At 31.5% G+C, this 15,530-nt stretch overlaps 1 protein-coding gene across 1 annotated transcript in view; it reads right to left on the bottom strand.

The window, feature by feature from the left end:
• Nucleotides 1–15,530, bottom strand: part of LOC106459695 (msx2-interacting protein-like) — a 98,299-nt gene that overhangs the window by 31,031 nt on the left and 51,738 nt on the right. The window contains 5 exon segments of the mRNA XM_013919342.2: nt 7,395–7,748; nt 9,301–9,538; nt 10,227–10,338; nt 12,098–12,327; nt 13,710–14,096. Coding sequence (XP_013774796.1) covers nt 7,395–7,748; nt 9,301–9,538; nt 10,227–10,338; nt 12,098–12,327; nt 13,710–14,096 — 1,321 coding nt within the window.

Below are 15,530 nucleotides of genomic sequence, written 5' to 3'. Positions count from 1 at the left end.
CAGTCATCATTTTGAAGCGTAACACGGAGTTTAAAGTACTATAAGTTGTTCACTAACCATGGCTATTGAGCCTTTACTACATAGAGTGGTCTCATACAGTCATCATTTTGAAGCGTAACACGGAGTTTTAAAGTACTATAAGTTGTTCACTAACCATGGCTATTGAGCCTTTACTACATAGAGTGGACTCATACAGTCATCATTTTGAAGTGTAACACAGAGTTTTAAAGTACTATAAGTTGTTCACTAACCACTGTTAAGAGTTCAGAGAAGACATCTGATGTTGTATCCATGCCACAAACCATTAGAAGCCAGCCAATCACAGCAGGCTGGTGTAAGTTGACTCAAAAATGTCTCAGAGAGATATCAGCATATTGCAGAGACACTTTCAAACCAACACCTGGACATCATGCATTACACATGTGGGAAATCACTACCTGTCTATTTTAGCTTGTCACAATCGTAGGGTATAGACTATGAAACTGAATAAGGTGCAAGCAGTTGCAACAGGAAGCTGTATTAGTGCACAAAGGATTAGAAACAAATTCCACAAGGCCAATCCATATGCTAGACTCCCAGTGAGACATATTTTACTCACGGCAAGGCACAAAACAGTTTCTCTATAATGGTGCCAACAACATGTGGAGCAACTTTCTATTTTTATAGATGAGTCACACTTTACCCTGCAGCCAGATAATAGGCTTATACTTATTTGTAGAGAATATGGAACCGGATCCAACCTATTTACATACAAGAACAAGAAAGTCATTAATCTGGAAGTATGGTGTGAATGTGGTAGTTGTAGACACCTCTATGTCCTAAGGAAAAGTATAATTAATGACAGATCTTATAGGAACTACAACATATGACCCTTTGTGCTACCATGTGCTGATGCAAATAACTCTTAACTTCAGCCTAATGGATGATAATGCCTATCCTGTCATGCTAAACTGGGTGAAATGTTCCTTGAAGGAAAGACTGACTGAATGGAGTGGAATTAACACAAACTTGAAAACCATTAAGCATGTATGGGAGATGCATCACATTCCATCAAGAGATTCTAAAGAGGTTCTATAAACAGTTCTTTCAGGAGGTCAAGGATAACTAACGACCTTATCAACACTCTGATTCTAAGCATACAACTCTAGTTCCAGGCTGTCTTTGGTGTTTTCAGTGATCATACTATATACTGAACTGTAAAGATGTAAAACATATAAAAGTGTTCATTAATAAGCAGAGGCTGAACGACCAATCACTTCCATTTCAGATCACATTATTTACTGTAAGATGTCTAATTTGCATATAAATTGATATCTTATAAAATTTATTTTTGTCTTGTCATAGCTATATTACAAATTTTGATTATCTTTTAATTGTTTTGAGCAGTGTTTTTGAATTTCCTCTTATTATTACCATCTTTATAAACTGATCAAAAGAAAAAAAATTAGGAGAATTTCATGGGAGTTCACGAATGGGGGCCAAAGTGTGCAGGCCATAACATTTTACAGAGTGCCATTCAGTATGGTATTATGTATCTGATGTCAGAATAACAACAATTTACTTTACCCTAAATTGTTGATTTATTGACAGTTTGTGGCAGGGGGGTAAATACCAGATAAAATACATAAGGACCAATGCTCCCTCTAATTTTTTCAATCCATGTGCAGAATGAATTTTTTCATGTGCACCAGTATTAAGGCAATGTGCAGATGTGTGCTACCAGTTTTTTTTTTATGGGGTGGGGTGGTATTTTTAGACCATCGGCCCTATTGCACCATTAGGCTGCTTTGCAATGCTACCAGTTGGTTATTTGGGCTTTAGGCCTATTGACTGCCAGGGTTATTAAGGCCATCAACATGTTGAGGCTCCTCACCATTACTAAGGATGTGTGGAGCCGTAATAATTAAGTGCGAGGCATTTGATTGGTTGTTGTGTATTTCAGAGGCTCTGAAGATTATGCAAACTGTGCAATGGACAAAAGTGTTTTTATTCTTCACAGAAACATCACCTTGTACTCCAACAAGTCAGAGTCAGACTTCCATCATCAATTCACAGACATATTTCGAGTACAAATATTTTTGCAACACATCTAATTTTTTTTGTATGACAGACTTGTACATTGGACTAAAAGCTTGCCACATTTTTCTGTAAGTTCTAAACATTCCTTCTCCAAAACAGGATCAGTTCAACTGGACTGACTCCATGCACGTTTGGCTAAACTTGGAGGGCAAGAGGTTTGATACTGATTTATGTTAGAATACGAATTTTTAAATACAATTTATTCAGAATTTTACAGTAAAGTTTAATTCACTTAATATTCATTTGTACAGATATGATTTATTAAATGAAATATTCCCATAATAATAAAAAACAAGCTTAATTTCCCATAAAACTAAATTTACAGATACACAAGCTTCGTTTCCAGTACACATATTATAATTGCTTGTCATGCCTTTTTCTTTTTGTAGTTTGTCAAATTTTGTTGAAATAATATATGTGAAACTACAACATATAAACCAGCAGTGACATGCACAGGAAGTTGGCTCCAGCTCCTGCCCCAAAAGTGCTGTATTTTCTCTGTCATAAAAATCGTCAACAATTATGAAAAGATACACCTGATTCCACATCTTTCTTGCTACGAGTTATCAGGGGGATGGGAAATTTTAAACTTTAAAATAAAGAGAATGCAGGGATTTGTAGGACTTTATGGTAAAAAAATAATAATTGTGATCAGCTATTAAGTGCAAGAATTTACTGTTTAGTTTTAGATCATAAAAGTGGTTATAAGACCGACTGAATAGGAACAAAAGTGGATCTAGCTGCTTTTTATCCAGTGTATAATAGAGCAACCTAGAATCCCCATAGTCTCACCCCCTAAAACAATGCTTGCCTTATGATGATTGAAAAGTGCACATTTCAATGTCCCCTGTACACAACTGTAGCTCAGAACTGAACATATTTATTAAATTAACTTTCTCACACATTACTGACATAAAAATATCAGGATTATCCTCAGAGCCCCAAATGAAAGACACTGAGTGTTGGAACAACTGACTTACCACTTATTTTTACCCTACAATAGCCAAGACAAGTTTCAATCCAAAAAACTTAAACTTAATTTATTTAAATCAGAGTTTCCCAAGTACCCTGGGGTCTATGACACTGTATGGGGAAGGGGGGGGGGGTGAATAAAGACCAAGGGGGTCAAAAATGGCCCCTAAAGTAAGGTTGGCCTACCAAGTTCGTGCATCATCAAAGCTGGATTTAGCCATGTGAACAGTCTTCTGAACAAACAGAGAAATAGGCTTAATATCGAAGAATGTGGGGTCTTGAGACTTAAACTCACAAACCTACCCTATATTCGTACGCTCATCCATCTCAATAGAAAAAATTAAAACCTCATTCTTTTTTACATTTTATGTTTCCTGACGATTGTATTATGATGAATAAAAGTTGATTATATATTGAAATTTCATTTATAATTCATATTCTAAGAATATGAGTGCCAATGACAACTTTATAAGTTTGTCAAGGAGTCGACAACTCAAAAAGGTTTCAGAAACCATGATTTCAATAATCTGTAAAAACAATACTTTTAAGTTATTTCTCATGCTATGAATCTGCTATGAATAGGTCATGTCCACGTATAGGGAAAACATCTAAGTTAACAATGGCTTATGTCAATAAATGAATGAAAAGGTAGAACAATGGGAAAAACAACAATCAAACTGATCAAAATCTTAAGAAGTTCTTGTGATTAGATAGCATAAATTAAGATTACAAAAAAATGAACCTCTTTTGTAATATAATACATGTTTCATCATCATATTAAACATTCTCAGGTGTCATATATATTTAGAAAAAAAAAGAAATAAAACTATGTTTTCTTAAAAACAAATGAAAAAATAAAAGCTATAACAAATAGCTGCAGCAATAAAAAATACAATTAAAGAATGTAAGCTAGAAATATACTATCTCCTATTTTGTTTACTTTTGTTTTGCTTCAAAGAACAGAAGACAAACAAAACAAAACATATCCATTAAATACTTTGGCCTTATTGGCAAGATGCCTATTTTGTGTGCCCTTGAAGAATGTTTCTGAATAGCTTACTGTTGAAACTTCATACAGCTTCATGTTACCAGGAAAGAGTCATAATAATTTAGTATCAAATAAACTTAGAAAATTCCACACATTATCCATGTTTTACAGAGAAAAAAAATGAATAAAGAATGCTACCAGCATGAAACACTTAGAAAATAAAATTTAATGATGTGCATTAAAAAAAATAATAAAAGCATATATTTAGTTAAGTAAAACAGATTCTTAGTTCTTATTCTTTTGCATCTATTAATTTTTTTTGGAAAAGACATGACTAAAAAAGTTCAGTTTAAAAACTGATATTAAAAAAGGGAAAGACAAGTTGTGTAGAGTACCTTAGATTTTCACTGTTGATTCATAGCATTTATATATCTAGACATATTAAACATGTATACCGTTCATGAAAAAAAATCTCAAATTCATTAGTAATATTATATTCTACAATTCATTAACAGGTTCCCTTCCCCCCCAATATGATTCAGAAACCAGATTAAACAGACGTTAGATAAATTATATTTCATGACATGATATCACGAAAATAGGTATATTAGACTAGTTGTGGTTCTTCAACTTCCATACCGGTAGTACAACTTTTTTTTTTTAACTGTCCCACGTTTTGTACCTCCTCACTTTTCTAACAAGTCACTAAGTAATTTGGGTCAAGGATTTGCTTGGATTATTGCCAACCAGGTATTAAATACATTTGATTCATTTGGTGGATGATAAAATAATACAGCAACATTTCTGTACCTGTGTTTCAACTGCAGCTTCCAGCTACAATAACATGCCTTAAATAAAATGTTGGGTGTATTTACTTAGTACATGCATGGTAAATGATGCATTATGATATATGCATATCACATAATACTAATATAGGACCTTATAAGGTCTTGGGCCCTTTGTAATTTGAAGTATGGTATCTTGTAACTTTATAAAAATTCTTGCATAAATAAATAAAAGATACATTCTACACATATCCTTAGAAAATAGCAAATACTGAAATTTTGTAATGTACGGATTCTATCCTGTTTACTAAAATACTTTCAAAAATATACCATACTGCAGGTTCGTAATCTTTTCTACAGTAACTCCCCTTGATACAATTGTATGGCATTTAAGAAATCATAGGTGATTTTTGTTAAGGTATCAAAGTTATATGAAAACAAGCACAGTGATAACAAGATAAGAAAATAACAAAAATAATTACAATTATACTTGTCATAAGACATTAGTATTAGGCCTATTGTGTCATTCACAATGGATATGACAGATATAGCGTGGTTAGAATACTATTGCTATACGTTCTTATAATTCTTGAATATCCCCGAGAGACTAAATAGATAATGTAGTGTTTGAAAACGTAATAAACCAAATACTGATGTCTTAAAACAGACTGTAAAAGGTATACACATCATAAGAAATAGGAAAAAGTTTATAATGTTGGTTTGATGGAATTATTTAAGTTTATAATTACAAATTATTCCGCAATACTACTGAGAGCCATTCTTGGGTTAGTTATTACAGCTTTTCTAGCTTATACTGAGATCCTCTTCAACCATTTCACTAATGACAGCTTATTCTTCACCAAACTACAATAAATGGCTAAAAAGCAATGTGAAAAAAATAAGTCAGAAAAATCTCTAGCCAGTGTTAAGCAAGTCATCATTCTAAAAAAAGTATATGTTTCTTTTTTCACATTAACGAACAAAATATTATGCTATGGATTGTGTTAAAACTTGTTAAATTTAAATATTTAGAAATAAAAAATAAAGGAACTATTGTTTCATGACGGATTTTTAAAAAAACTGAACTGTCTTTGACTTTTGTTGAAAATTTAAAGCAAACCCAATTATGTATTGCATCTTATTTTACAGAAATTAAAAATTTTTTTTAATAAGAAAACTTCAAATTTAGGTAGTTAACTAATAACAGAAAATAAAAGAATGGAAAAACTGCCAAATGTCGTCAGTCTATTTTTCACCAGAATTTTCTGTTGTTTAAACATATAAATATTATTACTGCATAAAAATTAAAAGTTTACTGACGAACTAAAGCCACTTTATCTATAAACAATCTTGAAAAACTTAAATAAAGTTCAATAATAAAAAAAAAAGATAATGTATTCAGTAAAATATAACAATTATACAGTGGACACTTAAAACAAGTCAAAAGTTCCTAATGTACTACTGTGCCATTCATTTTTCATGATCTTTAGTTTCTAAGACTGTTTTTTTTTGCTTTTACAAACATTTCATTTTATAACTACTGCTTTATGTGTCACAGGTTTCTTTAGATGGTGTAGGACCTCATAAAAACTTTCATTGTGGTATGGAATTTTCCTCGATATTGAAATCACTAATTTTAGAAATTAAGAGAAATGCCATAATTTCATGATTTTTCCATCATAATTGTTTCAATTGTAATGCATATCAAAGCTTAAAATAACTAAAGGAAAAATTAACAACAACAATATTTCAAATCAATAAATTTTGTTATTAGCAATAATTCTGAAATAAATTACTGAAAGGTCATGTGCCCTCCAAAAGCTGTCCTAAGTTATTGGTTGTTTTTAAACAAATCAATCCAATATTCAAGAAATAACTAATTTCATTGGCAAATTATAAGGTTTTTATACTAGATGCTGAGATCGAATGGTTTCAGGTTTGGTCATAAATAAGAGCTTCTGATATAAAAGATACTGGACAAAAAAAGCAATGCATGTCTTGAGGAGACACTAGTTAAAATGTTACAAGTTATAATAATTGACCTAAACTTTTGTAAAAAGAAACTGTGCAACCTTAAATAAGCAAATAAAATTTCACTGACATTACAGCTATTTCATTTAGTTTAGAAAAAAGACCGACTAACAGAAAATTTTCTAGATCAAGCAGGAAATATATTATTTAATATCAATTCATATACCATATACTGTTTGTTTGTTTTGAATTTCGCGCAAAGCTACACGAAGGCTATCTGCGCTAGCCGTCCCTAATTTAGCAGTGTAAGACTAGAGTGAAGGCAGCTAGTCATCACCACCCACCGCCAACTCTTAGGCTACTATTTTACCAAAGAATAGTGGGATTGACCATCACATTATAACTCCCCCACGGTTGAAAGGGCGAGCATGTTTGGTAGGACGGGGATTCGAACCCGCAACCCTCAGATCGCGAGTTGAGTGCCCTAACCACCTGGCCATGCTGGGCCTAACATATACTGACTTGACCATTTCATGGATGAAAAAATGAGTTACTAGGTTATAAAATAAGAACAACAACAAAAATCTTTCTTTGCTTACCTGCAGCTTTTTGCTTCCAAACATTCTTCCTCTCATTTCTGTGACCACATTTTGGGCAATGTCTACTGAATCATAAAACACTAGGGCTTGGCCCTTTTCCCTATCTATCACAACATCTCTGACTGGTCCAAAACGACGCCTGAGGAACTTCTCTGGCACAGAGTCCACAACACCATCTATCCACACACAGCATGTAGGCATGCTCTTACCAAACCCTAGTTTTATCCTGTTAGTCCCATAGAGGTTTTCACCATCTAGTTTCCGTATTGCTTTCACAACACTAGTAATATCCGAGAACTGAATAAAAGCGTACAAGGATGTACTGGTTGCTCCTTGTTTTTTTATATCAATTTCCTGATAAAGAAAAAAAAAAAGTCCATGACTAACTTCACTAAAGCTAAACATTCAAGGTAGTTGTGTAAATAAATTATTAAAACACTCAAACGATCAATGTTTTTAGGTACACAATTTAAAAACTTTATTCTGAAACCATCAACAGTCTCAAAACAGACACTCTACATATTTTGACATACAGTAACATCATCGTCATAAATAAAAAATAAAAATGTATATACCAAAGCCGATAGTCATGTGACCCAACACAACCACTACTTAATTTACATACTGAACTTAAAGAAGATCATGCCATCTGCATATATTCTGACTTGCCAACCCTTAATTTTTATTCAACATATAATAACTATTTTCTAGTGTGTTTCATTATTTCTGTCATATTGAACCACATTATCAGTTTTTTCCTTACTTTTAACATTTCTCTTATGTTTGTTTATCCTAAACTTTATTTTAATTAGATCAATGTATACACAATCACATTCAATTTTGTAAATATCTGTTTTCTCTATTACATTAATTACATCTTTAGTTTTATTTAATATTTGACTAGTTTTATACAGAGGTATATAAATCAGAGTAAGATCTATATATATATATATATATTTTTAATTTCTGAAAAATTTGATATGATAAATGTGGGGCACCCAAGTGTCTGTTTTGAAACTGTTGACGGTCTCAGAATAAAGTTTTTAAATTGGGTGCCCCATATTTATATGAGTGTTTTTAATCAACTTGCTCAATGTTTGCATTCATCCATTTGGAAATGCAGTATGGCTATCTATACTCAAGTGATTATTCACCATTCTGTCTAAATAAATAGTTTCTGATAATAACTGACTGTTATCCCATTACTTATCAAAGATATAACCAACTAGTAGTTGGATGTATCTTGAGTTGAATGTGAACTTATGCAAATTAAATTGTATATTATTACTTAGCTCTATTTAGATATATATTCACATACATATTTGCTACAAAGTTTAACTCCTGATATCTGAACAAAATGGAGATAAATGAATGTATAAAACACATCTTACAAGCCAACATGTCTAATTTATTTGTTGAATGTAGTATCACTTGAAAATGTGCAAGAGAGAAAAAAATTCTAATAAATTATCTGTTAATACAATGTCTGAAAAGAAGTAGAATATGATTTAATTGAGTATTTATTAATACACTAGTAAAAATAAAAAACAATGGTACTACATGAATAAATATGAATAACTTTTTTTAAAATAAAAAGCTACCTGGTAAACGAAGACACCCCCCCCCCCCAGCAATAGCTGCATTACTAACATTTTTATATTAGTTTGTTAAATTGCATTTAACTAATCCATAACCAGTAATTCATAAGTATTTTCTGAAAATAAATAACCTAAATTAGGAACTTTTATTAAACGAAGTGAGCATAAACTTACAATGATGTCCCCAAACTTATATTAGTTTGTTAAATTGCATTTAACTAACCCATAACCAGTAATTCATAAGTATTTTCTGAAAATAAATAACCTAAATTAGGAACTTTTATTAAACGAAGTGAGCATAAACTTACAATGATGTCCCCGAACTGTTCAAAATGTTTTCTGAGTTCTGAATGAGTAATATCTTTTTCTAGATTGCCAATGAATAATGTTCTTGTTGCTTTGGGGTGAAATTCATCTAAGTCAGCCTCAAGAGGACGAAACTCGTTATCTTCACCATCCAGCCCTTCATGTGCCGTGACTTCAATTTTGCAGCCAAAAAACAACTTCTCTTTGGAAACCTCTAAAGCCTTCTCTACATCAGATGGTCTGAAATCAAAGAGTTTATTAATATAAAGTGAGACTGGATCTGATAAGACAATCAGGTTGAATAGTAGTTAAAGTAACACGTTACAACGTACAGTAATTAAAGATGTATTGAAATGAAATCTTACTTTTCTAAGATACCTTAAAATATTCAAAAACAGAAAGAGTCATTTATTAATTCAGACTACAATTCTAATGAAAAAAACAATTTGACAATAATGATACTTTCCACATAAAAAAAAACAGATATCATTAAATGACTGGTTCAAATTAATCATTTCAATTTTGTATATGATGTCATACATGCGAAACACAACATTGTTGGAAAAAAGAAAGTTTCCTTGTACTAAATATTTAACAGTAATGTGCAGTTCAAAATTAATAATGATCTATACGATTTTAACTAACTTACACATTTCTTTCAAAAGAATACAATACATTCATTAGTTTTCATGAATTTTAACTTGTTTTGATTCTCTAAGCATTTTCTATGTGAAATATACTGATATAATAATATTCTCATGAATTCTATGAACGTTTTTAGCCAATCAATTTTACGTTTTTTTTTCTTCTCTCATATGCCTTAAAGCATGCCAAAAAAGTTAACTATCTGATAAATAACGATTAAAATTTTGCATAAAAATCTACCTACCCAAGTGTTTACAAGTGACAGGTGGTGAAATGGACTTACTTTTTGAAGCAAACTACGGCATATCTGTCAGGTCCCTGACCAATTACTTTTACCATGGTGACTTTTCCATGCTTCTTGTATTCATGAAATAATCCATCCTTCAAGCTTGTATCTAAAAGAAGTTCCAATTTACCACAAAAGTCAAGTGAATATTACAGCAAATCACTAAATAAAGAACACAGGCCAAAAGAATATTTAGACCGATTACTTTATGATATAGGAATACTTTTTCCAGGGCTATGGCTCATTGTTCAAAATATCTTATAAAATCTCAATTTTTTGTAAACACTTGGCATTTAAATTCTTTTATTTTATAAACTTTTCATTAACATTAGAGACATATAAATTTTTAAAACTAAATAATTATACATTGTTGTATACATGTTTTGGTAAGTTTTATGATTAGTGGTATGTATGTGTGTGTGTGTCTGTGTTTTTTATAAAATTGTTTTTTTATACAGTTAAGTCATTCAACATTCTGTACTTATTAAAAACATATGAAATACCAGCATATTGAATAAAATATATAACATTTCTATGTTTGATTTTTAAAAAAATAACACATGGCCTAACAATACCTCATAATTAAAGAAATCACTGAAACATAAAAATCAAATATGATTGCTATTAAAATTTTTATAAAGAAGGGAAAAACAGAAAATTTCTATCTTCATGAGAGGGTTCACCATCCCTACAATTTTTATACTGTAGAATAGAATATTATCAACTAATATTCAAAAATCAAAGTTCTTCTGTACTTAAACTTATTTCTGACACTTCAATGTACTATCTTACATTTCACAATAATAATATTTTTGTAACAGTAATACTTATTTCTCAATGAGAAGACATATCTTAATACCATAAAATTCAAAATTAGCAAACTATTTTAATTAATATAAGGTCAGTATTCTGACACACATTTCAGTGTAACACAAGATATTGATTTTTGAATGAGAACTGTTGATTTAATTTTCTGTAATGATTTCACAAATTAGTAAGACTCAATTCTAACCCGATCTAAAACAGAAAAAAAAGCCAACTTTGCTATAAAAAAAAACAGTCCAGATGGCAGTGTATCCTTTGCATGGGGTCTTACTTCTGTGTATCCCTACTAATGCATGAGTCTTACTTCTGGAGATATTTCTATTATTTATTAAGGTATATTTTACCTTTATCACATTGTTTTATTTGTCTCTGATGTGTGAAACTTTGTTTTTGCTTGGTCTGTGTAGTTTCCTGAAAATTTCTTTGAAGGTAAGGAGAGACAGTTTCTACATTCCCTTTAGATGTAAAGACTAGCATAACCCTTTCTTAATATTTATAAGTAAATAAATAAACACTCTACAATTAATACATCAAAGGTTTGTTTATTTTTGTGCAAAGTTACACAGTGAGCTATATACACTCTGTCCACCAAGGGTACAAATTATATTGATTACATTTCATCGAGTAATCTTCATAGCAATGTTTTTAACTCAACAATAAGTGAAAAGTCTACATTAAGCACAAGTAAAATAAAAAAAAGATTTGAATATGGTAATAGCTATCATAAAGTATAAACTTCAGTTCAATTTGAGACTTTTAATATATGGATGATTTAACTGTAAGCCAAACATTTCATGAAAATTACATTAAGAAGTCATATAAAGCCTTAATTATTCAACCATAGTTACACACAAAAAATAATTCTGATAATAATAATGATAAAAGTTTCAAGTCTCAATGTATAACAGTTAATAAATACAAGTTTTTAATTGTTTAGGCATCTATTCTTAAAACTTCAATAGTTCATTACTTATTTTACACTGAGACTTCCTGTAAGTAACTTATATAGTTAAAGAGCAGTTTACCTAAAATCTTCAACCCACCTGTTGACCGTACTGGTAAATTACGCACACAGATGCTCAATACCCTTCGTTCCTCGCGTTCACTGTGGTTTTTTACAGGGTTTATCAAACAATTCTGTGACTGATTTCCTACAGATAAACTGCCAACATTTAGATTTGTTCCAACAGATTGCAAAAATGATGTTGATACTGTGCTACTAGGCCGATCAGATCGTCCTGTTTTTCCACTTTCGTGGCTCTCAAAAGAAGTCCTGTGAATCAAAAGAAATGGTAGCTTTGTAACCAAAATAGAAAAGTAAAAAAAAATACTTTAGTTTTCTGTTCACACAGTTTTCTCATTGTGCATAAAATATATATTTTATTTGCTATTCTCAAAATCAAAAATGGAAAATTTTTTGCTTTATCTTGAACATTATGCACCTCTAAAACACCCTGGAAATTCCATTCATCAACTTTGCCTACTCTCAATTCTAGAGCCACATGAAGTACCAGAAATTTCAAAATTTCCACTATCCCCCAATCTTTATTCAGCAATAAAAAATAAATTTAAAAAATGATGCAAGTACTCTTTTTCTTAATATTATGAATGTGAATAGAAAAGTTCAGTTTGCATACTTTTGCAAAAATGTGAATATCAAAACTTTAAGATTGCTTTAAAATGACTTTTCAACACTACGCACAGTAGCAACTGCTCGACTGAATGATTGCAATGACAGTACCTAATCACCATGGTCAGGGAATCCGTTCTTTATCTCTCACAAATTTTATAATATATTCTAATCCTATACCAAGCAGCATTGAGTAATGAATTCAATCTGTGCCTACTTAATTGAGGCAGTTACCTACTTCTTTTTTTTTTTTTGCTTTAAATTAATAATTATTCTTGAAAGTATGCCATATTGGTGGTGAACGAGAAAGAACATCTAAAAAACACCCTCCCTACCTTCATCCTGTCATCACTCTTATTCCCAAAGTTAATTTCACAGAATTAAGCTCAGAAAAAGTTTCTTTTCCAGTTAACTGCTGCTTCCAGATCTCTCTCACTGTTGTCTGTCATACCTAAAGGTAATAAGTTATCCAATCCCAAGTAATCTAAGTAATAACCTGTTTAATATTAGCAATATCCTTATCTACACCATACTTCCCTGTAGGAGTTGCTTCCTTTGAAAGGTCTAGTCTAAACAATAATGGTCACCATGTAAGTGTCTTGTATTGACATAACACATCACATTCTAAATATAAATTAAATCCAATTTCAAGTTTCTTTATTTTGCTGTGTCTACGAGGTATCAAACACTGTGCAAGCTAAAGCAGAATTTCTTCTCTTTTGTTCATTTAAGCATTTTTGGGTGGATAAAAGTTCATGCACTAATTAGATATGCCAATAAAACTATTGTTTTACATAAGAATGTATTTACTTAATAAGTGGTAAATAGTTCCGGCTCTTTATAAAATTTTTCTCAGTATACACGATAAATATAACAATACATCTTCTCAAATCCAGAATTTTGATGAGGATTATTTTGCTCAGTAACCATGAAAAGAGTATTCGATTTCTAACACTTTTCAAAATCTTTCCCCTACAGTTAGTTATCTTTTTTTTTTGTTGTTTGTTTGTTGAAAGAAAACTTACGCTGGTGACTGAGACTTGGACGGTGATGGTGACCTACTACTGCTGTTGGTAGAACTGCTTCGAAGTTTTGATGATGAGCTAGAAGACCGACTACCGCTACTACTATGAGAGCTTGACCGTGATCGAGTTTGAGAGTTTGATCTGGAGCCTGAATGAGAATGGGGCGACTGTCTTGACGGCCTTCGCCGCTTCCCACTCTGTGAGGGTGGTGGAGAATCAACAGTTGAGCTGACAGATGAAGATGCTATTGTTGATCTTCGTAGTAGCCTCCCTGGTCCAGAAGACACCGCTGCTTGTTCGTCAGTGTATTGGTCAAGTGGTGAAGGATAACGCTGCTGTTCAAAATGCTGTCGTTGTGTGTGACTACGAGGAAAATGCCCCTGGTTCCTAATACATACAAGATTAATAATTCCAACATTATGAAAAAAGTTAATAAAAATTGCACTACAGCTCTTTATAACATTTCAGTTTTTTGGTAATTAGATAATGTTGTGAAATAAAAGTAATATAAAACTGTTTACAAGCATTTTCAGTAATCTAAACTAATATTATGTCAGCTCTAATTCATAACTTTTTTGAATAGTATTTTTTTCAAATTCAGTCCCCCTCAACACAAACTTGTAGCAGTGCTATGATCACAAGTCAAGTCAACATAGCAATCTGTTAACAGTTCTCAATACACATGTTAATTAAATTTTCTTATACATGCATCTAATATGACCTAAGGATGCACACAGAAATAGGCTAAACTAAGTTTTTCAGACTGAATCACAACTTTTTAGATCATTTTTGCAAGACAGTAATTAATAACTTTTTGAAAGGGGAGATATTTTTTAAAGATGGTTTTAAAAACATTTTTATTTTTCGAGTCAAGAAGTTTTTTAGAGTACTTTTTTTACCTTTCAATGTTTTGTAAATACCCTTCTCAGTTCATTCAAACTTTTTCATGATAATTTCTTTTTAACCTTTATCTTTTTGTGAAGTTAATAACAAAACAATAACATCCTACATAAATGTGTATTTGTGGGGGGTATTACTCTACAAGTAATGGGTTATGTGAACTTTTTAGAGCAATTAAAATGGTCAATTTATAATTGGACAGAACTTATTTTCATGATAAAGTGGAATAATACTAAAATAACAGAATATGATCCACACATGACATAATGAAAAACAGGAGGAGTCTACATCCACCAAACTAATAACATACTCTGCCAACCTAGCACAGAAGTCAGCAAAACCTGGTTACCCCTCTTGGAAACATTCAAAAAGTTTATTCAACTTCTATTTTGGGAGATTGCAGTCCAGCAGATAAAGCACCAAACTTCTATCAAGAAGAACCAGGATCAAACCCTAGTTACTACCAACACAGAAATAGTAATAGACTTGGCTAACATCAACTTGGTTAACATCATACAGAATGTTAACCATGACAATCAATTCGCTTACAATTCGTGGTATTGATGCTAGCCCCTGCACCCAAGAATTCTCCAGAACTCTTTAATGTGTTTATAGCATAATGAAGCAAATGATAAAGTAATAAGAAAGAAATAATCTTGCTTGAATGTCATCAGCAAAGGACTTTGGACTTTGATATTGACTAAATCATGACATGAGCCAAACATGTACCACTTATATTCACTGAAAGGTTTAAGTACCCTGTGTACAAAAGCAATCAGTTTATGGACTGTGTCCCTGACTAAAGTACAAAGTTTTAAATATAAAACAAAGACTCCTGAAACACTGCCCATGTTTTAAAATTTTAAAACTGGTGCTGTAATGTTGGATTAATAATAATAATATGCTACACTTTGAAAAAAA

This window comes from Limulus polyphemus, unplaced genomic scaffold (genome assembly GCF_000517525.1).
Source record: "Limulus polyphemus unplaced genomic scaffold, Limulus_polyphemus-2.1.2 Scaffold649, whole genome shotgun sequence".
Lineage (NCBI taxonomy): Eukaryota > Metazoa > Arthropoda > Merostomata > Xiphosura > Limulidae > Limulus > Limulus polyphemus.
Note: the sequence above shows the minus strand (reverse complement) of the source record. Positions and strands in the feature narration are given on the sequence as shown.